The sequence below is a fragment of the Brachyistius frenatus genome, unplaced genomic scaffold (assembly GCF_029030835.1).
Source record: "Brachyistius frenatus isolate BFR_SWC_R1_liver_20210118 unplaced genomic scaffold, ASM2903083v1 Contig_5, whole genome shotgun sequence".
Taxonomy (NCBI): Eukaryota; Metazoa; Chordata; class Actinopteri; family Embiotocidae; genus Brachyistius; species Brachyistius frenatus.
The window spans coordinates 132189-156062 of NW_027210604.1; the positions used below are offsets into that span (position 1 = coordinate 132189).

The 23874-nt window shown below is 43.5% G+C and overlaps 1 protein-coding gene across 2 annotated transcripts in view; it reads right to left on the minus strand.

The window, feature by feature from the left end:
* tmem132e (transmembrane protein 132E) overlaps positions 1 to 23874 on the minus strand; it is a 323618-nt gene that overhangs the window by 97166 nt on the left and 202578 nt on the right. The window contains exons 1-2 of one of the 2 annotated variants that reach the window (XM_069716071.1): positions 3971 to 4049; positions 2450 to 3437 (exon numbers count right to left, since the gene is read on the minus strand). In XM_069716071.1, coding sequence (XP_069572172.1) covers positions 2450 to 3437; positions 3971 to 4049 — 1067 coding nt within the window. Of the gene's footprint in view, positions 1 to 2449; positions 3438 to 3970; positions 4050 to 23874 lie in introns of those variants that run through there. The other variant, XM_069716079.1, reaches the window with a different exon arrangement.

A 23874-nucleotide genomic window follows, 5' to 3' on the forward strand; every position in this document is an offset into this window, starting at 1 on the left:
TTCCAGAAAATATGTGCCAAAAAAAGTGTTCATTATCAAATTACTGATTTAATTCGCATACGTTGGGAAACACCGGTTAAGGTTCACCATCATTTATGTGGGAAACTAATTTTGGAATTGCTATTTGTAAATTACTGGGATCCTTACCTCATCAGAGCTCATTTAAATGAAGAATTTACATTCTCATCAAAAAAGAGACTTCAAGTGTCATTTAAAATGTTGCCAGCACATCAAAAAAATCTGTGCTGCTGCATCAGGACACTATTATTATTAAACTACATCATTTTCAAAGAGTTTCTTTGTTCTATAAAAAAAAAAGGTGTAAAAAGTGTCATGACATCACTATTAATAAATCATTCCTGCAGTTGGAGCGTAATGATTTACTCTGGCTTAATTATCAGTCGACATTAAGGCCGGTAAGAGATTACAACAATCGCATTGACGGTGCGTTTCATCATCATTCCTGAGTTCGTTGATACGAGGCTTCCTGCGGTTTCTTCGGTTTCTTCTCGATGCTTTTTTTTTTTTCCCCTCTAAAAAAAATTACTTTTCTTCGAGCTCCGTCGAGTGCAAACGATCATTTATTCTCGAAACTCCGAATGTTGTGTTGACAAGCGAGCCGAGAGCGGAGAAGCCTGAGCCGACGCTCCCTCAGCACCGCTTCCACAGGCAACAGGGGTCAAACTCAGAAACTTAACACCGGCACATATTATTTACTCTAACAGCCATTACGGTCCTTCGGGGACACAGTTCTAACGTCACAGAGTATAAAAATGAACAGCGACGCTCTGATAAATGTTTAAAGCTTTTTGCATACAGAGGTGGCAAAGATGGCGGCGCTGTTCTGGAAGGACGCCAGGAACTCTGCCGAGGAAATGTAGAAACGCAAAACAAGTGGATAACCGCGAACGGTTATGTTATTATCTTCTGTCACACATGACCTGAGCTAAAAAAAACAACAACAACTCATTTTCAGAACAAATATGTAGTTTACATATTCTAGTGTGCATTTTATGCTCACTGACAGCTGCAGGTATCTTTCCAGGAGTGCTTTAAGTGAGTAAGTGATGTTTTTTTTCTTTTTCAAATGCATTAAATAATAATGTTAAACGTACGAAATGGGAAAAGGGGTCTCTGGTCGTGATTAACTTTGGGCACATAGCAGGAAATTACACAGCCACGTCTGCAGCTGGACTGAAACACACAAAAAGAAGTGATTCTGTATCACCTGCACTCAAAATAAGCTCTTATATTTAAGTTTATTGGGCTTTTTAAGCGGTAAGAAGACATTCAGAATCATATTTCATGGTGGATAATGCTCAATGTTGAATGTTTTTATTTTTTAATTGAAATTGGTGTTATGAGTAAAGATTTCATTCACCGAAGTGAAGTTTTGCAGCAAAAATTGCATCGACACGTGACAGAAAATATCCGGAAACTATCAAGTGTTTTTAAAATATGTCAAAGGTAATATGCGATCACGTTGTTTGCACATATTGTGGATTCGGTTTGTGCTCTGCTGCACGATCGCCATGAATCTCCACAGTTTACTTCAGCAGGACGTCGCTAAATCGAATCAAACTCTTCGGACTTCTTTGAGCGGTTCGCTGCAAATTATTCATACGAGAAAAAAATAAATAAAGAAAAAAAAGCAAATCTCTGGCTGGAAGCCAGAAAAGGTGAAACCTCAGAGTGCTGCTGCACTTTAACCCCGCCTTCTCCTCTTTAGCTCACCTGACTTTAATTACTACCGGCGCGGCGAAGGAGGAAATTAATGAGGACGACGCAACATCTCTTTAAGACTTAAAAATGAACATAAATGGCGTCGCGACTCGTGCGCTTTAAAACGCCTAAAAACAGAAGGATGCGTAAATGACACGCGACACACACCACGATCTGAAGCTGTCACGAATTGCTGCGAATCATTCTGTGGTTATGTAAAAAAAAAAAAAAAAAATCGTCATCTGATCACGCTGCTTTGAACGAGGTTGATTATCAGGAGTGTAATGAAGACGTCCCCGGTAATGGAGGGGCTGGTTGGACATTTTTCTCATCAGCCAATCCGCTGGTGAGCTTCACACTGTACGGCTTTATTTACATGCAGCCTCGCCGCCTATAAGCTCTAAAGACAAATTATAGATGATTATGTGGGAGCGTAATTATAAAGGGAGATATAAGATGACAGTTCATGACGGGAAGGAAATGACTAGTGTGGGCCGAGATCTACTGGGGAGCGGGCAAATAATCCATTCATCAATAATTATTGTGTACATGATTGCGTGGAAGCGGTAGGGGGGAGCGGGGGGGGGGGGGGGTCACAGCATGGGCATATAAACATATTAATCACGTTATTTTCCTTTCAAGCGGGGGTGAAACGTGACATTCAGGGTTGCAATCCATCGCTTTGGAGGCAATCAGAGCATCAGTACACGTTTAAAAGGAGACTTACTTGAGGGAGAACTGCTCCACGGTGGAGTTGGGCATCAGGTAGAGGAAGATCTTCAGGGTCTCTCCGGGTTTCAGGGGTTTCTCGGGCAGCCGGAGGAACATGTTCTTGTCCAGCTGCTTGTCCACCAGCAGCTGCTCCTGACTGGCCTGGTAGAGGCTGATGCTCCCGATGCGCAGCAGAGGGTGCTGCGACAGAGGTTCCCCCCTGGACGCCCCTCCGCCCCGGTGACCCAAGCCCTCGCTGCACTCCCCTTCCTGGTTGGGCTCGTGGAGCGTGTAGTAGAGCTCGGCCTGCAGGGTCTCGCTGGTCAGCCCGTCCAGGAGGCCGTCGCCGCCGGAGCCTTTCCTCCGACCCAGCGGGGCCACGTTGGTGTTAAACCAGGACGGAGGCAGGTCCAGCTGGGCCAAGCACTGCGCCAGGTTGCCTTTCATGCGGCAGGAGGTTTTGATTTCGCGGACGTCCCGGAAGGCGTGCAGGCGGACGCAGGGCAGCTTGTCCTGGGCCTTGAAGTCGTCCCAGTCCCGGCCGGCGATGTAGAAAAACACCTGGACCGTGGGGTTGTTGGAGAAGACCCGCGCCTGCACAATGAAGGCCCGAACCTTCCAGTTGACTGTCAGCTGGCCGGGAATATCCAGAGGACTGGCTGGCTGGAGCAGCTCCTTGGAGAGGGCCATGTCCCGGGCAAATGGCCCGAAGCTTATGTTGATGGCAGGGAGGTCTTTTGTCTGGAAAACCACGAAGCTCTCGGAGCGCTGCAGCGGGTGTCCGGCGTTGGGGCCGCCCCCGCCCCCGCCGCCGCCGCCGCTCCTGCTGCCGCCGCCAACCGTTTGTCCTGTGATCTGAGCCTCCCGCAGGAAGAAAGCCAGCTGTGCGTTGGACATTTTGAAGTTGGCGGGAAGGTACACGTTGGGCGGCGAAGGGCTGGCTGTCATCGCTGAGGAACTGAGGAGAGCATCGGAGCTGGTGGGAGAGATTTTACCTGCAAGAGCTGCAGAGACAGGAGAGACAAAGGGGAAGGGTCAACTTGATTTTTGTTGTGTCTCTAATTTCAAAAGCAAAGTATCCACAAGTTTTAGTTCGTGAGAAAGAAATAAGACGCAAAACAAAACAACGAATGAGGTGAAAGCAGGAAGTGACACGCGTCTGCTCTGCTCAGTCAGCTGTGGAGGTGAAAAGGGGAGGAGGTCAACACGCTAATCTCATAACTGGCCACCGTCGAGCATCCGGAGGAAAGAATATCCAACGACATATGTTGTTTACATGGATAAGCCGCACAACATGTGGTCATTGTCTGACACACAACGCCTTCAGTCCCCGGGGCTTTCAACGACACACAAAACTCTTTAAAAACAGATGTGAAGGCAACTCTAATAATTCACGAAAAACTTGTTTTTCTACTTGAATACACTTCTTGTTTGTTGTTTTTTGAGGAAAAACAGGTCAACATATCCTTAAATTAAAATAAAGCAAAATCAAAGTAGGAGAAAACAATAAAGAACTAACTTAGTAAATGGGACATACTTATCAACATTAGCCAGAGCTGAGCACAAAAACACAGTTGCCTGTAGCCAGGGTCCAAATCATAGATTAAAAGTCCCATATTCCAAATGCTTTTATCATCGAAATCTCATCCTTCAAATCTGTAAAAAAAATAAATAAATTAAAAAAAAAAAAAAAAAAAAAAAAAAAAAAAAAAAATCAAGAGGATCTTCTTTTTTTTTTTTTTTTTTTTTTTTAATTCCCCAAAAGGACAGCCCCCCCTTTCAAAAGATTGTAACTCGCAGGCACTCCACAGAAGTTTGTATTCTTCTTTGGTTTCTCCTTTAGAAAAATATTTGTCATGTGTTGCTGAAGAAGAAATGAATGAAGAAGAAGAAAACAGCACTGCGGCTCCGGCAGCTCTTCACTCGGTCATGCTCTCGTCTGCCGGCTACAAAAAAGAAAAAGGTTCCACGGAGCTTCTTGAACTTGTGATCGCGTCTCTTGATTTCCCCCCTTCAGGTCCCGGTCTGAGAGCGGCTCAGCCCCACACGGCGGCTCATTCGGGCTCCAGACTGTTCACGGCTCCCCGGGACAGACTGTGATAGACAGCCGGAGCCTCCTCCCACGGTTGGTGGGCCGTACGGGTGGGTGGGTGGGGGGGTAGGGGGGGGGGGCTACAGACAAAGCCTTTGACGCCGCCCCATCTTTTGCCACACCTAGTCTCTAGTCTATAATCACCATTTTAGCTGCGGGTCATGGCTGAGACACACACACACACACACACACACACACACACACACACACACACACACACACACACACACACACACACACACACACACACACACACACACACACACACACACAGCCCTCAGACGACTCGATTTACACCGACACACACAAGAAATAACACTCTTCAACTCGATTCATCCTCTCTCCCTGGACATGTTGAGACAGACTCCTATGTGAGTGCATGCAAGTGTGTGTGTGTGTGTGTGTGTGTGTGTGTGTGTGTGTGTGTGTGTGTGTGTGTGTGTGTGTGTGTGTGTGTGTGTGTGTGTGTGTGTGTGTGTGTGTGTGTGTGTGTGTGTGTGTGTGTGTGTGTGTGTGTGTGTGTGTGTGTCTGTGTCTGTGTGTGGGGTAGGGTGGGGGATGGATGTATTGCTTGAATGCCTCTAGGCACACAGAGAGAGAGAGAGAGAGGGGGGGGGGGAACAGGGAAAGGGAGGGATTAGGTAAAGGTTATTGATGAATTAGCCTAGCTCTGCTTCCCTCCTCCTCCTCATCCTCTTCCTCCTCCTCCTCCTCCTCCTCCAAAAACCCACTGCCACCCCCCTTTTTTTTTTTTTCTTCCTCTGCTTTAGCCCCATGAGAAATCCATGTGAATGAAGGGGTGCCTGCAACAGGGGACCAAGGGAGGGGAGGCGGGGGGGGGGGCGTATCTGTCTTGCTCATACATGCCTGGAATTCCCATAATAAAAGAGAGAGGGCTCCACAGATGTGTGTGTGTGTGTGTGTGTGTGTGTGTGTGTGTGTGTGTGTGTGTGTGTGTGTGTGTGTGTGTGTGTGTGTGTGTGTGTGTGTGTGTGTGTGTGTGTGTGTGTGTGTGTGTGTGTGGGCTCCATAAACTGAATGGCAAACAGTGGGGGCAACAAAAGATGAAGCCGAGCCGGCCGGAGCGAAGAAACATCCCGCGACTTACAAATGAGCAGTCGCAGCCATGGAGAGGGGCTGCAGGAACTCTAATGATGAGAGCAGCTACTCCGTCTCATCTTTATCGACTGGAGAGAGCTCCCTCTACCTCGCAGGAATGTGTGTGTGTGTGTGTGTGTGTGCGTGCGCTCTCGCTTTGATTAACATGAACAGCGAACCACAACTGTTTTTAAGGGGCTCCTCTAGCAGAGTCCCCATCTGATTCGTCTTCGCCCCCCCCCCCCCCACACACACACACACACACACCCAGTCCAAACCCAAGAGCCACGACACATCACTTTATATTTTACAAGTCACATGACAACACTACTAAACTGTGAGACTCTCCCACTAATCCTCGCCTCAGGACAGGATAGAATCCGTGACTCATGTTTAAGGAAACGCACCTCGTAGGTGCGTTTAAAGCTCCATGTGATTTTATTGCTCTGTTTAAAAAAAAAAAAAAATGAATAGAAGAAAGTAGATATTTTTGGATTAGCGCATCACTACTCGCTCCATCTACCTCACCGTGTCTGGAGGCGGCAGTAGCCTCGAGCTCAGAGGAACTTTGAACACCCGGACCTGCTGCGAGTCGAGGTGGCCTTGAGCAAGGCACTTTAGAGGAATGTGTCTCCATGTGCTCCACAAGCACCTGCTGCTGGCCAAACAGCCCACCCTCTCCCCCCTCTCCCTCTCCAAATAAAATGGTTTCCAGCTCGTGAATGTTTTTTTTTTGGGGTGGTAATTTTGCTCTGCTCAAAGCGGTCTGCTCTCTCTGTCCTGCATCTGTTCCTTCACACACACTGAGAGGAGCTGCAGGGAAACGTTACGCAGCTTAAGGTGAAAAAAAGTGTGACTGCAAACAGCTTGCTGGTATCACCAGTGCAAGCGACTGATTCGGGTTATTAATCATGTTTCTGGCAGTAGCTGTGAAGATGTTTAAAAACAACAACAACAACAAAAGAAATGATAAATTCAAAGGGAATTTCCAGGAAATGTAAATAACGACATCCGTTGGACCTCCGGCTGTGCGGAGAGGAAAATCCCCTTTTGACTTTGTCTCGTGGGAAAACGTTGATTTCCCACCTGCTACCGTGATGAATGAGTTTTAAACAGTCTGCTCCCGCAGTTTAAAAAAAAAAAAAAAAAAAAAAAAAGGCGCTCTGTTCATCGTTTGACAGCAACAAAACGGTATTTTCTAACTCAAAAGGAATCCGGTTCGTCTCCTAACGTCTCATCCGCTTGTGTGATAACTTATATTGTTAAACATAACTGTTACAAAAACCTTCAGTCAATCAATCGATCAGACTTCATACAAACTACTGTTACTGCTATTTCACTGCTATTTTATTGCTTTTTCTATTATTCTATTATTATCTTATTGCGTCTGTATGCTGCTGTAGGGAAAAAAATTTCCCCTCGGGGATTAATAAAGTAACTACCTTACCTAACCTAACACAGAAGGCTCGTACACGAAGAGCAGGTCTGATAAAGAAGACGGAGAAATAATGCGTTGCGACCAGGTATCGTCGAAAAAAACGTGAGGAAGCCACGCTTTGGCCTCTCTAGGCGTGAAAGTTACACGCATCCCCGTCGGAAAATGAAACCTGCTGCGTGAGATAAAATGAAACTTTTTACGCAAAAAAAAAACAACAACAACAACTGCTTGGCGGGTTTGGAAACAAAAAACAACTCGGACGGATTCAAACCCTCCGTCCATCGTCCGTCTGTCCCCCCCCCTCTCCCTCAGACCTCCTAAATCCTGTACACTCCCCCCTCCAATAGCAGAACAGGCTTGAGAGTAGAAGACTGTTGCTGAAAGGAACAACACTGCAAGTGTACGTCGTGCCAAAAGCACAACGGCTTTATGGCCTCTGGCAAAGTGCTGAGGACTGTGAACCCATCGGTGACATCGACACTTTCACGATGGGCCTGAAAGTCACCTGACAGCTGCCCCCCCCCCCCCCGGGGAGCCTCCTAATCCGCCTCTAAATGCAACGAAACTGTACAATGACAACACGCTCGCATTGAATGCCATTAAGCAAAACAACAACAAAAAAAACAAAAAACAAATCCTCGCCCGCCTTTTGCTCACGACCTCCCGAGTCCTCGTCGCATCAGCGGAGAAGGTGATTACAGCCCGTGATGCATCGGGGGTGAGGAGCTTGTCTCATTCCGGTGGAACAACATCACCGGATAGGTGGGGTTTGAGGTGTGAGGGGGGGGAGGTGTGGGAGGGAGGAAGGGAGGGGGGGTGAAACCCTATCGCTTTCCTCTTCCACTTGATGTCCTATTAGGCCCTCAGGCCAAATTGAATTGAATTCTCTTCCTGTTGTGCTCCCATTACGTGAAACATCTGCTTGGTGTGTGTGTGTGTGTGTGTGTGTGTGTGTGTGTGTGTGTGTGTGTGTGTGTGTGTGTGTGTGTGTGTGTGTGTGTGTGTGTGTGTGTGTGTGTGTGGCAGAGCAGTTAGTGGGTTTCTAAGTCTAAAGGCTCTTTTATTCATCAGATTATTTAGTCTGATGTCAGTTAATGAAAATACCGGGCCAAAGAGAAGCTCCCGATGATGCTGCTGATTCATCCCACGCGGTGGACAATTTCATCATCAATGCACTTATTGTTTTTTTCTTCTTTTTTTTTCTTTGAGCAACATCCAAAACGTGGTTGTTGTTTTTTGTTGTTTTTTGTGTGTGTGTGCTCAGAAACTAAAGCGGGGGAGGGGGATTCGTGAGGAGTTCAAAACTCTTCTTTACTGAAATTAAATGCGCCGAGTGTCTGAACACAACCTGAAGCCCTGCTGCCGGTGAAGCAAAAAAAAAAAAAAAAAAAACATCTTTGGTACAAAATATCTGGAGGAAAAGCTCGATGTACAGTCGTGCAGCTGCACTCGGCGTGGTGGTGCGCACGGAGAAAGTCCACATCCAAAGTCCACGTCAAACGTCCATGTCCAAAGTCCACGTCCAAAGTCCACGTCCAACGTCCACGTCCAAAGTCCACGTCCAAAGTCCACGTCCAAAGACGTTGACAGCGCGAATTGGTTGTTTGTTCTTTTGTGTTGGCGCCGTGATGTTGAACCTGTCCCCGTCGTCCTCGTCCTCGTCCCCGTGACCGCGTTCAGGATAAAGCTGCTATAGATAACTCCTCTCAACTGAAATAAGTAATTACACAACAAGTAGTTCCAACCAAGAAGTCTGATTGGTCAACTGCACATCTCCATGGCAACATTGTAACTATCTGCGCTGGATCAAAGACCTGCAGTGAAAATGTGTTGTTTTTTTAAAGGCTAAACTTCAATAAATTTGGATCGAAGCAGAATATTTTGGAAACGTATCTTTTAAAAAAATTGTTTTAATGAATTTTCACTTTGGGATTTTTACAAAGCTGTGGAGAACTGTCAGCCCGTCGGTGTTCGGATCATATCAGCTGTGCCGGTGAGTGGCCGACACGGCGCTACTATCTTAATAACACACGCGTCCGCGGGTTTCTGTTTTCAGAAGATATCTCGGTTACAACAAGACTGAGCTGGCAAAGCACATCCGTGTTTGTGTGTGTTCGTTGCTAGGGTCGTTGCTAAGGGCCGGAGCAGTAAACATTGCATACATTACAAAAGAGCCTGCTGACGTGACGGTTTTCCGGTTCTTAGTCATACCCCGTGTATTGCCGTGGAAACGGCGATCGCCCAAACGCGAAGTTGAATATTTTAAAAGGGAATTGCTCCACAATATGAATACATTATGATTACGTATTTTATTCAGTCGGTAACTTGTCATAATCACAATAACCGTGCCGATTGATGATATTAAAGCACACCCTGCGGTGAAATACTGCTTGAATAAAAGGCAGTTCAACCGGGCATTCTGCATGTCGAAGGTATTCAACTCCTCAAGGCTTCTGGAAGTATCTGTCGTGTCGTCGCCGATGAAGCATTCGGCTGACTAAAGCAGAAAAAGAAAAAAGAAAAAAAAAAAACCTTGCTCCACAGTCAAATAAAACACTTAGCCGAACGTCTCTCTGTCCACACAAAAGCCGTCAAACAAAAAGCAGGCTGCCAAGTCGAGGGGAAATATATATATATAGAGGATGCTATGAGGAGGGCAGACATTTGATCTTGAGAAAGAGAAGTGCATAAACATCTCTTCAAGTAAAAGGTCAGGAAAAATTGTCGAGAGGGTTAAGAGAGAGATGGAGCATCTTTACAGCATTACTAATGCTCCGAGCGTGGAGGGCTTCCCTATCGATCTCCATCCTCGCCCTCGTCTCCTCCCGTCTATTTACTCCGCTGCGAGCATCACTATACTGCTATTATTTTGAAATGGTGAAATAATACCTTTCGACTCGCACGGCAACGAAAAACCTCGTACGCCGCTTCGCTGTCTACGTTTCAGAGCGCGGTTTCGCTCAACAAACCGTCTCTGCGCTCTTTCTTTCACAATTCAACATTCACACACATTCACACTTCAGCATTCAATTAGCTGCGACTCTGCAACGTAAAGCGTCAATGAAAAGATATGCCGGCCCGGGGATGAGGGCTCGTATTAGTGCTTGAAAAACCTGGCGGACCGAGTCCTATTTTTTTTTTTTTTGCCTCTATCTCTCCGAGGACTGCCCATTTCCATCTCGGTCACACCTGGATAACCTTTACAAATGGACTGCAGCCGGATTATCTCCAACACACTCAGGCTGTGTGTGTGTGTGGTTTCATATCCCATCAGGTTTTCATCCGTATGCGTAGGCAAATTACATTCGAGCCTCGGTCTCTCCGGGAGGAAAAAAAAAAGAAAGAGACAAAACAGGTTTGTTCAGTCCACGTGTTTGCGTGAACATCTGATCACTTGGGTGATTTAGAGCAAAGTGGAGTAAATCAGTCACTCTGCAGTCCACTCGTCGTATATTTGACTGCATTGCGTGTCCCCCGAGGCGTGCGCACGCATCTCACACGTTTTCCATCGGATTAAACAAAATCCGAGACGTGAATGACCACGTCAGTAATCACATCGTATGCGACTGACATCGCAGCGAAGCAGAAACAGAGATATGGAGGCCATTAAGGTCCATTCTGCGGCGTGCACGCTGCCCGGCGGTTAATATCGAAATGTCCAGCGGGAGAACAACGGAAATGTAATGAGGGAGAAGCGTCTGTTATTCTTCATTAATCACCGTTATGGGTGAGCACATTGTGTTTTTATGGGTTTTAAAAGCTGAATAACAAAATGCTTCCAGTGCTGTCAAATCTGCAAAAACAAAGCAAAAACCAAAAAACGATAACAATCTATCATTCAGTGATTTCAGCGAGGAAACGGATATAAACTTACATCTCTTGGACATCGATCCTCAAAGGCACATTTTGCCTCACAAATGTTGTTTTCCAAAAGCTGTTGTAAAAACATATTGTCCCAGATGTGCATGAACATCAACTTACTTTCTTCCTTCTGGTCAAAATGGAATGAAATGATATAAAAAAAAATGTATTCTATAACATTAAACTTATAACTCATAACTAACACTTGTTTATCTTGGGGTTACAAAGATGAATATTTAAATTTTAAAACCACATATGTAGTCAGGCCCTGAACAACAACCCCCATGCTTTGGAAATGTAAATTCAAAAAGGCGAATACGAAACAAGAAAACCAACGTATTCAAAAAAAAAAAGAAGGGGTAATTATGAACTAATTAACTAATTATATCTGTCCTTTACGTGGCCTTTATTTGAGCTCCAGAATATAAAACTGCCATCTCTTTTTCGACTAACAATGAACCCAGTCCCTCTGAATGGAATAGAATACTCCGATGGACATCACTCATTCATTCTCTATTCCCTTGTACCCACAGACGTGGCATAACCTTTTCCAACGAATGGATGTTTAATCTTCTGTGAGTGGAGTACGTCGAGTTGGCCGTACGTGCACACGTACATGTGAAGAAAACTTCCGCCCTGATTGGTCCGTGCTCGCTGGGGGACGAAAGGAAGCGAGAGGCTGACGATTCGGAGAGTCCAACTTCCTCCGAATGAGGTGATCTCTCTGAGCGGGGCCTCGGGAGACACCTCTAAAATTCACTCTCGGCTTTCAATCAATCACTTCCTGTCCACGGGAAAGATCTGACCCGAGGATGCAGTTTGGTGACTCTACAGGGTCTCAATTAGTGGAGTCTTACCGAGTCGTTTAGGCCTGATAGGAGAGGTGTATTTATAAATGAACACCAGAGCTTTAATGAGGCATAATTTTCAGATTAAAAAGGGAGGAACGCATAAACTCACACCAACATCGGAGAACACACCGTTTCATCATTGATCCTCAATATGCACCGTAAAAAAAAAACATCCATAATTTATAGCGTGAGTCGCCTTCTTGGTCCGGGAGGCTGTTTAGATGAAGCAACGGGCCGAGCGAAGATAAAACGCGGTGGTCGTCTGATTAAAGACCTGCTAATAAAAAAAAATAAAAAAATCCATCGTGGAGTAACGCCACTCTCCCCCGCTGAGCCGACTCCATACGTCTGTTGGACATCAAATATTTACCGACCAATTAGTCAAAAGCCGAGCTTTAAAAGAGAAATACTGCGGGAGGGGGGGGGGGGGGAGAAGGTAAAAAGACGATGCATTTTGTCTTTAGACTTCTTTGAAGAGGTCGATTGAAACAGAAATCGTCCGCCGACCGAACGTTTCTCGTTCGCCGCTTCGCAGAAGAACTCCTCAGTTATGTGAATATGTGAAGTTGACATCAAATAAATAAATGTCAGCATCTGAACTCTCAATCGACTTGAAAGCTTTTCCAAGCCTCGACGCCAAAAGACCAACAACCTCAGATCTAAATCAAATTATATGGTTGTTACTTAAAAAAATAAATACAAAAAAAAGTTTTAACTCCTTCACTACAAATCGCCACATTTGTGCTCCACACTGCTCGACGGTCTCTTCGTGTTTTTCCTGTCGAGCTGCTGATTTCCATTCATTGCGGTTCGGCGTGAGGATCTGTTAGCAGATACTTGGAACCGGTTGCACGATCCATTACAGCGACTACGTTTCTGTCAGTGTCACATTGTGATTGCGGGTTAAAACACTGTCGAGCACACGCCGGGATGATGAGTCGGCCCTGCGTGGCCTCGTACCGATTGTCTAGTTTTGACAGAAATTACTGGTCGCTTGAACAACTTAACCACGCGACAGGTTGTAAACACAGCATTCACATCATCCTCTGTTCAAACGATATGCAGAGTAGGCGTTTTTTTTTCTTTTGGTGCTTTTTATGAAAAACAGCCACCAGTTGCTGCTGAAATGGACCGTATCAGAGCTGTAAGGGTGAAGCCAAACAGGACATTCACAGGCCAGACAGCTAAAGTCTCTGATTTAAAACCTTTCCAGGCTCCGCCAACGGTTCGTGTTTCTATGCTTTCCTTTTCTCTCTCTGCTCTCCCCAACCGGTCGAGGCAGATGCTCCGCCCACCTCTGGGCCTGCTTCTGTCGGAGGTTTCTTCCCGTTAAAAGGGGTTCCTCTACGTAATGCTGTAAAGTTCTGTTGTAAGGACATAAATAACCCGTGTTGCGATTTGGCGCTGAATAAATGTCACGCAATGGAATTTAAAAATGTGAAAATGTATTCAAATTTCAAATGCAAATCATCCATTCATTATTGCATCATCGGACCGCCGGGCTGCATCTTCCGCAGGAACTTCCTGTGACTCTCGGTTCATTTTATGACAATTATTCATGGTGCAAAGTACAGGAATGCACAGGTTACAATCAACGTATAGGTCTTGTTTAAATCTTTCCTTGCTTTGGTTTTCAGACCGGGGTCGTCTCGCACTGTTTACTGAATACATTTGGAAGCGGCAGAGGTTAAAAAAAAGACGCTTTTAAATTCAAATGCAGCAGGCATGGGATTCACCGGCAACCTCGGTGAGAATCAGAAGGCAGAACATCTGTGAGTACAGTGGAGAGGAACACGGGGTGATGCCCTCCAACAATAATAATCACGCACTGGAGCCGACCCTCGAAGGTGCAGATGTTTAGTATGGATGGTCGGTGCGAGGCTTCGGCCCGCTGCAGCTTCCAACATGGCCCCGGCCCTTTTTCTGTTTCTCCACTTGCCAAATGGAGCCTTCTAGGCACAGCCTCTGCATGCATTAGTAGTGTGTTGATGAAAGGATGCAAATGCCTTGTGGCAGCATGATCTGTGCCTCAATACGATGTGAGGCTGACAAATCTATAGGGCTGCAGACAACAGCCTTTCCCATAGGGGACACTCTGTGTGAGGGAAGCCGAGCCTGATGATATTATACAGCAGCTGTTACAAAAGATTTCCTTTACAAAAGAATAGTGCAACAGGATTGACTGCATCATTCGATGCATTCGACTCTTTATCTTTACTCTCTATTTTTTTAATTTGGATTATTTGGATGTAAAAATGTGCTCTTTTATTGATCAGCTAAGTTGAACTGCATGTTGGTGTTTCTACTGTTGTTATTATCTGCCTTCCTGTCTACACATGTCAAAGTTACCACAAGTATGCCGACTGGATGATTGGACCATTCAATTCATTTCGTTACCGACTTGCTTTAATTAGTTTGACTGCTTTGTTTCTTCTTTCAGATTTTCACTTAACTCTCCTGTCAAATCTCATTACGTCTTCAGATGCAACAACCTCATTTCCCCACGGCAATCAATAAAGCTTTGTCTTACTTTTTTTTTAATGGAAAATTACAGACATTTTAATCTAAAATGATGACATCTCCATAAAAAGTCCGCCACACAAACTAAAACAAGAGGAAACGATCAGAAATGATTTCAATGAAAGAAAATATATCAAGTTACAGCCATAAAAAAAAAAAAGAAAAAAAAAGGAGAGCGTGTCTCGCATTACACTCAATTTACCTCCATTTTATTTCCATCATTTTGACCGATCTGTCAATGGCTTTGCCCCAAGGACTGCAAGGACAAAGCTGATGCATGCAATTCACCGAGACAAGATGGCTCTCACATTATTTGGCACATCATTCACAGGCTGAAGTTAACTTCTCCTGCGAAGATCCTCGTTTCAAAAGCTTTGTGTCCCTGATTTCACTGTACGCGAAGGCCAAAGCCCCCCTGACTTTTATTGTAATCACTGTGAGTCTAATTAATGTTACATTATGCTGATTTGTAGGTTATACATTGGCAGTCTTTCATTGTATTTTACCAGATTCAGCAGCGCAGCTCTAATTACAGCCCTTTGGGGATAATAAAGCTCTGCTGAACACTGTAAGAGGATACAACGTTGGACAAAGACACTTTTTTATTACCATATATGTTTTCAGCCTTCTGGTGTTAGTCGTCAATATGTCGGCAAGATTAAAGGCCGACTACATTATTGAATAAAGGGTGGGAAAGAAACTGTAAAAAGTAAACTCGGATGTGGAGATCTTTCTTTTTTTTTAACCCCTTATAGGGGTCCAACCTCTGCTTCAGTCGAACCGATTATAAGCTCGTTGATCATGGACTGATCAAATAAAAAAAAAAACAGCAAGACTTAATCTTATTCCATTCTTAACAGGTAACAAATACATATTTAATTTGCTATCAAGCTAAATCATTAATTAAAAAATAAACTTTACAGTAATAGAGACTGTTCTCAGACTTTGGTTTCACAGTAAAATACTTTAATAATGTGACTAGAGCTGAATGTACTCGTGTCTATGACATCCAAAACTAGTATCTTTAAGCCAGAGAAAAATGTTTTAAAGACATTATTAACATCAGAATGTCTCATTAAGGAGCTTTATTCAGTCTATGCATCATCCACACATTTTTTTGTTGTTGTTACCATGACGATGAAGGTCTTGCATACCTGTTGCTGGTACTCTGTAACATTCATATATTTCGGAGTCATTGCAGATAGGCCTATTGTGTTTTTTGGGTTTTGTTGGACGACTGACGTGACGATACAGCAGAAGAACTAGAACCAAGTCAGACCGAACAAAAAAAAGACAAGAACCAGCCGACAGATCGTATACAAGCCACCGGTTAAACCGGAAATATGTGAACCGCTTATTTGGAGATCAAACCAAAACTGTGCACAGAATCGTGTTAACAATCTATAGCAAGCACATTAAATCAAAGATTTTTCTGCAAACTGCGATGAATGTTGTCATAGACAGTTTGGCTAATATTTGTCCCGTTTCTCTTTGTTTCTCTTACAGTAGGTTTCGCTGAACTGACGTTTTGTTTACATCCCGCTAACTCCAATTGTAACAACTCAGAATTATCTTTTAACAAGTAGTGTAAAACGTCTGCATTCGCACAGCGAGTGTCACTTCGCAGAAAGCATCTCGGTTGTAATTGGAAGACTGCCTTGAACCTCGGTGTCACCGTTAATGATCTGCCAGAATTATTTTCCCGGTTTTTGGAAAACATTTTTCTACGAACGACGACTCAGCGGCCCTTCCTCTGTCACACTCAGACACCTACAAAGAGGCTCTTCTCCAAACACAAAAGACTCTTTGAAGACTTTTAATTATCGCGGAAGACAAAAAAAAAAAGTGCTGACCACATCCCCGAGGTCACTGCTTCATGTGCGGCCTCTGCTTTTTTCCAAGCGGTCGTTGAGAAAAGCTTTGATTCGCTTCACTTTTAATCGTTTTCCTTAGTTGAATCAGAAAAGCTCCTAATTATAAAAATTGTTATGTTCACATATAGTGAAAAGTAAAAACAAAAACAGATGAACAAACAAGCCAATTAGATCCATTTGGTGAACGAATTCAAGAATAAATTTGTTTCTGCATTTAAGTTTTGGCAGATTCAAGTCTTTCCGGTTACTAATTAAATTGTTTCCAAACAGGATTTCTTCTATTTTTGGGATTCATTGCAGAGAACTAGTCCATGCAATGAGGAGGTCACACAACTGTTGCGCAAGATTTACCGTATAAATGAACTGTAATTTATGGGTGATCAGCTAAACCTTCCAGAAGCTTTTGTCTCTGATTATTAACACATAATTTATTTTTCTTCCAATGGCAAAATGAAAAGGAGACCTCTTTTTGGCTCCTGGGGAAAAGCTGCGATGGGGAAATAAGATTGGTTTGCAGACATGTAAGTTATTTGCCAAGGGGCTGAAGGCAACATCGGGTGAATATTTCCTCTCTGCTTCTGATTTTCCTGCCTCTGATCATTAAATTTCATCGCCGGCGGGGATACTCTTCATCCCCTCTCTGGTATGCATTTCATTTCGTCGCGGTATAAGCGTTTTTGTAACCTTTGTTTGTTCAAAAACGTTATTAGTGAGCCGGAAAAGCTGTAACCACATCCTGCTTTACACCTGAGAGCCACCTAGCGTGACTACAATCATCATCCTCTTGTTGACCACCAAGCGGTCGGGGGTTTTGGTTGGTCGCTCGTGGCACCTTGGGAGCGGTTAGTTTGAGAGGGAGAGTCTTTTTACTTTTCTACACACAGGGCACATGAAATAGGATATTCCAGCTTCGTTTTTACCTTTGCCTGACGACTCTCTCAGTTCCCTCTGTTGTACATTTTACGGTGTGGTTGGAGAAAAAGACTTTAAAATAAAGACCTAAGAAATGAAACCTGAGAAATGAAACCTTCAATTTGCCACTGGTTCAGGCTAAAAGTGTTGCAGAGTATTGTAATTGGTGCCTCTTTTCCTTCCCTATGCAGCTCTATAGGCTAGAATTCGACATAAGACAGTCAACTGAACAGACAACTAAACTCAAATCTCATATCTTATCGTATTTTATTAGATCGTCCGGTAAGGCATCCGTCAGTCCACTTGATATATACTTGTTAAAAAAGAAAAAAAAGGGTTGACTGACACCCCGCTGGCCCCTCTTATAAACATTATCAAATATTTTTCTGGTCAAGAGGCTCCAGCGAAATCACCATTCTCATTTTTCCCCCTTCACGGGACACATGACATCTTGGTTTCCTAGCTTATTCACACTGGTTGTGATGCTTTTCAAATTAAAACAGTAACAGCAGCCTTTGGTCTTTTGTGGTGGAGGTCTATTGTATGGCAGCCCTTCAGAGTGTCACGGCCAGCCCAAAGCCGGCACCAAGCCCTCTGAATGGAGAGCTTCAGAGCTCTCGGGAAGGAGAAAAGGATATCTTTGTTTCAGATTTCCTTCATATCACTGTCACACAAACACACGGCTTTTTTTAGTTATGTTCCCATGGTGACGGGTTACACAACCCGCTGCCAAATCACCATAACGACAAACAAACAACAACAAAAAAAGAGGGTATCAGGGAAAGCACTTGGTCGTGGACAAGTAGCGGCTTGGAGTGCAAGATCTTGATTCCAGAATAGTAAGCACAGTGTCTTTCCTCTGGTGACAGATTAAAGAGACTCAAATTGTTTGGCCATTGAGTGGAGGGGGCTTGGAGGCAACAAAAAACCCGAAATCAAAACAATTTAATTAAAACCCTGGGAAACTGTGAGAAAGGCCAGCTTCTTTAAAGAATTCCTAACACGCACGGTGATAACTTTTAAACGGGCATTTATTTGACACGCCTTTAGAAGTAACTACAACTCAACTTTTGTAATCTAAAATGTTTCAGTAACTCCACTTGGAAAAGCTTTTATATGGTGTTCTTACGTTAGTAAATTCTTGAGTTGCACCAGCAGCCTTCCATACAGTGTCTGTATTTGTGCTGGAATCCCCTGCTGTGAAACGTTGGGTCACAACTTGTTGAATTCTCCAAATTTGATGAAAATGTTACGCTCTACTTTTTCTTTTTTGCACGGCCTCACACTTTAAACATTAACATCACTCTGGAAATTGCTCTGGAAAGTAATCCTTCCACTGAACTTGGCCATTAAGCTGTCGAGCAGCCTGACATTACCGGCCATCAGAATGCAGAAACAAGAGAAATCACTGCCTAGGAATATTTATTTTCTTCTGTGAGGTATTTCTGCATAATAATGTATGAATCAGTGTCTCTTTATTGCAATATCGCCAAGCCTTCAGCAAATTGACATTTGCGTATAACAGCTCGATAATAATGTTCTGTGAGAATAATTCTTATCAAGGTATTAGATACTAGAGTATCTGTATACTTTGTGAGGATAGATGATTCTTGCAGTTTTTACTTTTTCATTTTGATAAAATTTATTTTGAAAACTTTTTTTGTTTTGTTTTGTTGCCAACACCTCTATCCTGAACGAGGGAATCTGATGCAGTGCCATGTCACTTTACTGAAGGTATAGGAGCCACTACACAGCCGGCTACTGAGGCAAACTTGTCCTAATGAAACAGGACAGAGGTGGTGGATGGGTACAAGAAGTGAGATAATGAAATCTTAAAGGTTTACTCAACCTTATCGTAAAACCTGGGCGAGTAAAACCAAAACTGTCCGCATGCTCAGATACCAGTAAAAGTAGGGGCAGAAAAATATCTACTGTTATACTGAAATATAAGAGGTTGCTATACAACTAAACTGCAACATTTACTATTTTGTAATGAGGAAATACCGCTAATTAGGAAATATTCAATACCGACATTGTATTTTTTTGGGACTTTAAGGAAATGTCTTAGTCTGCTTTTATCCAGAAAGAGAATATAGTGACATGAGACACGGCATGTTTATTTGTATTCAACCGTTCCCATAACCCCTTAAGTCCCGCTGGGGTGTCAGCTGTACCTAAACGTAATTCGAAAAACATTTTGTTTGCATTTAGGATTTCTAGGAGACACGGTTGTTCACTTCAGTCAACTATTTACCTCAAGCTAGCTTATGATCAAGGCGCTGATGTTTACTTTTTTTAAAAAAAAAAATTATAGCTAGACTCGGCATCTGCGTGAGACCGAGACATGAGAGTATTACATTTGAATGAGACGCACGGGAGCGAGAGAGGATTTGATTATAATTTTTTTTTTATACTGACTTCACCTAAATGGAGCTGTATACTGCAATTTCCTCCTTTTCTTTCTAAAGGCTTAAAGGGGGCATTCACTGAAGACAAAGCTGATTTATTATGTGCATAATATCACATACACTCCAAATCTGTAAACAGTTTTGAATTCATTTGTTGTGACACTCTGAATGAGCCCGGTGAAGATATAATCTGGAGGCCATTTATTCCTTGTAGTGTTAAATATACCTCGGAAAATGATGAAAACAAATATTAGCATAGTCATGAGCATCAAAGAAGGGAAGGCAATGTGGAACTTGGGGTTTGCAGGCTGTTTTTTAGTGTAAAGATTAAGATTTTATCGAAAGACGGGAACCTCGACGGACAGTTTGAATGCTGTGCGCTTTGCGTGTCATCTATTTATGTATTTCTTTTGTTAGCCTTTTGTCAGCGCCGCATCGGTATTCATTAATCACCGAAAGTACAATGTCACTGGATAACTTTATGAGATCAGAAGGCATTCATAAAAGACGACAAACCATGAATAAACAAAGAGGCCAGATGCCAATTTATGCAGATTGAATAATGAATCCAATAATATGCGTTAGGATAAAGACGACAATGATCATTTAAGACAAATGACAACATCAAACCCATTGACTTAATCTGTTTTTTCATTAGTTGGACAAAAAAACAAAGGAGATTTACAACAACGTGCAGGTGGTGGAGGGTTTAAATGCAGGTAATTACAGAGAATTAAGTTTCGATCAACACAGTACAGGGACAAGGTGAAGTCGGTGTGAGAGCAGGACATAATAACAGTTTTAATGTGCCTAAAGGCTTAATGTCAAAGTTAATTATGGGGGTGTTTGTGAAGGAAATGTCATCAGGAAGAGGAAAGTATCCGGGAAATCTTCTGTGCAGTAAACAGACCTGTTTGGGACTCTTAGGATAAGATAAGCTTTCTGTCTTTCTTATTCTGGAAACTGGATGATGAATAAGGTTGTTTACAGAAAACCGGTATAATAGATGAATTTGCATTATGCCGATCAGAAAACCAACCGGAGACAAGTAGCTCGAACAGGAATTCATTTTTCAAGAGTTGTATGTGTAGTTCAGCATTTCTAAACACACAATAAACCTTGCTGACCCAACGCTAATCTAATACTTATAATTTCATGAGCTCTGCTACTGAACCAAGACAATAATATAATGGATACCTGAAAATAAGTTCACCGAGAAAAACAGCTTGAATTTGAAAAAGAAAGCCGATGTACTAAATGTACTGGCGCTGCAGAAATGCATCTTGCTTGGAAGGAGTTTATTTCTCCTCTCCTTACTTAGAAAATAGCTTCCTGTTCGCCCAGCTGGGATTAATACATTTTAAAGTACGCATCCTTTTTCCCACTGCTCTTCAGTCTTTTTATAAGAATATAACAATGTAGGCTGGTGGCTGCAGAATGTGAAAGTGAGCCATCGCACCAAACTGTCAGCAGGGCTGATGCCTTTACCAACAGAGCAGAAAATGTACACACTGAAAAATGTAGTTTCCTCCGTACTGTACCTTACTAAAAAAAAAGAATAATTCTTCACGACAAAACGTGTTTTCATCTACAGTAGGACTACATCTGATGTATGATTAAACCCCAGACGGTATATAAAAGTGTTCGTAGCTTCTGAAAAAGGTCTGAAAAATGGGGCCGATGAGGAAGTGCCTTAAACTGCAATACCGCCGAGGGCCACCAGAGGTCGGCTACAAAAAGCCTTCGGCTCCATAGACTCCCATTCAACTTCCCTCATGAAATTCGAGGTCAATGCATTTCTTTCACAAGTTATTTAAGTTTTGCCAGCTTACATTGCTCCTTCTTATTAGTTTTCCAGCGGTCCATCTGAAAAAAGTCATTATGGTTCATTAAGTCATTAGGTTCTTATCAGATTGAGTCAGATCCACCACTCAATCCACCCGTGTCCAAATATGGTCACTTCTTCCTCCTAACCGCTCCGAACTAGCAAGATGACGACGACCGGTATTCGACTTGAGGCTTCATAAAGGCCGTTCACAAACCAGCTGGTGACCAGCATAATCTTAATAAAACACTCCGGCTTTCCTTTACATTTAGATTTTTATGTGTTTTATTATCACAGATTTGCTAGTAGTCGGTGGTTACCAGCAAATCTGTAAGGAAGGAAACATATGCGCCAGATTCTGATAACGACATTAATTCTGCGATGCTGTTGTGCGTATGTTTCGGAGATAGCGTAACTAAAACATATTTACATCTCATTAGCACAATTTTCTATTAATGGGAGGTGAGCCAACACAGAGTACTGATGAACACGCGTTTACATTCAGTCACAGATGGAAACAACAGGCAGGGTGGTAGTGTGTGTGTGTGTGTGTGTGTGTGTGTGTGTGTGTGTGTGTGTGTGTGTGTGTGTGTGTGTGTGTGTGTGTGTGTGTGTGTGTGTGTGTGTGTGTGTGTGTGTGAGAAAGAACAGCCACTTCCATCGTGGGCTTTTCCAATCCCTCTGCGACTTTTTAGGTTTATTGTTTTCCGGTTTCAAATGGGGCGTATGAAAGGAAACGATTCAAAGTCACTGACGAGGAAAAATTTGCTGATATTTCTTTAGTGATTTGGCAGATAAAAAAAGAAACAAGTGGCGAGATTAAATATTCACAAAACCCCCCTCTGACATGTGGAGGCACATGTTTTATTGATGGAGAGCAGAAAGAACAATAGGCTCAGGTTTTTTTTTGGGTGGGACTTTAAAAGCACGTAAATGGAACTTTTTTGTTTTGTTTTGTTTTTTATATACGGAGAAAACCGTGGTGGATGCGGGTAAAAATCCGACAGAGTCCTCCCTCCAGAGCCATTTCCCTGCTACGCTACAAAGGCTAAGGTTAACACTTTGCTCGAGAGGCTAATGGAACGCCTTGGAGCTCCCCCACTTAGAGGCATGGACGGCGCACCGCTCGCTGTCTGGGGAGATATTATAGCTTTGGGTTTGAAAAATGAATAGGAGTGTAAGGAGACTGTTTGTTTATGGATCAAACCGCTGAGACAAAGGCGGATGACAAAGAGCCTTGCCAACGCGGACGTCGGTTAAGTGGATTTCATGAATGTCAGATTGAGCGTTGTTCGCTAATGGACCTTGCGATGGCACCGAGTCTACACTCTTGTTTTCGGGACCATTAAACGGGGGGCAGAGTCCTACCCGAGTTACCGCGAAGGAGACTGTAAAGATACTAATGGTTGCTTTGTGGGGGGAGGAGGTGCATCAAGGGGGAAATCTCAGCGCGGGCGAATTCAGTTACGGTCGGAGCCGCTTGGGTTTCCATTGTGCGTTGTGTTACTGGACTTCTAATCGACGCCGTGCAATAATTTGACTTCTTTTTTTAGTTGAGTTTTAACTGAGAAAGAGCACTGATTATGGTTAGTTTTTGAGTGCTGCCCAAAATGTACCGTTGGTTGAGTATTGAAAAATGCCCCAAACAAGTCTATATCCGAACCGCAACACTGGATCGAGATGTTTCAGACCAAGTTCACAGCAGTATGCCAAGCAAATATATCATTGTAAAAGCCGGGGCAAATTCAAGGCTGCTGTTCACAGAAATGTGTCCAGGTTGCCAGTGTGTGCTTTCTATTCTAGATATGAAGCCTCTCCTCTGTGCTGCAGTCAAAGGCGCTGAATAAACACTGCTTGCAATTTTGTCAAAAGGATTACTCAGCCTGCCGAGTGCTCTATCACAACTCCCTCCCTGTCATGGTGATAAAACATGGGAATGGGAGATTAGTGATGGCAGCGCTGCTTGTTCTCGGCCATCTAAGAGAGCTGGCAAAACAAAAAGAGGCGCAGCAGAATGGCCACGGACACGGTAAAAACACATCAAGGAAGTTTTGGGAATTGTTAAAAGTGAGAACCAAGAAAAAAAAAAAAAAGCCGGAGCTTATCACAAGACCGCGGCCCCGCATCCCTTCGTTTAACAGTGGCCTCGAGACCTCTGTCCGTTTCACTGAAATGCCAAAATGCAAATTGAATGACTGTGGCCACGTATGTGAGCGTCGCATCCAATCACAGCGCGGCAAACGTAAGCCTGCCTGTCGTTTCACCTCTGTGGTCCACGATGATGTCCCGGAAATGCTGTTGTTATATAACTTAATTGCAACGACAATTTGAAGGAAATAATTGCAAGCAGATTACATTTTCTCTCACTGTAATGAGGACACGCTGTTAATTAATATATTTGGAAAGCTGCAAATACATCTGCACTGGATATGTTTTCCAGCGACACTGGCAGTCACACAAAAGCCCCCTAAGTTGAGACGCGACAAACCGCCAGCTCACCTACCTTAACCTTAACCGAACCACTTGAGTCGCCCAAACGTAACCGCAGACGGCTTGTTGGGC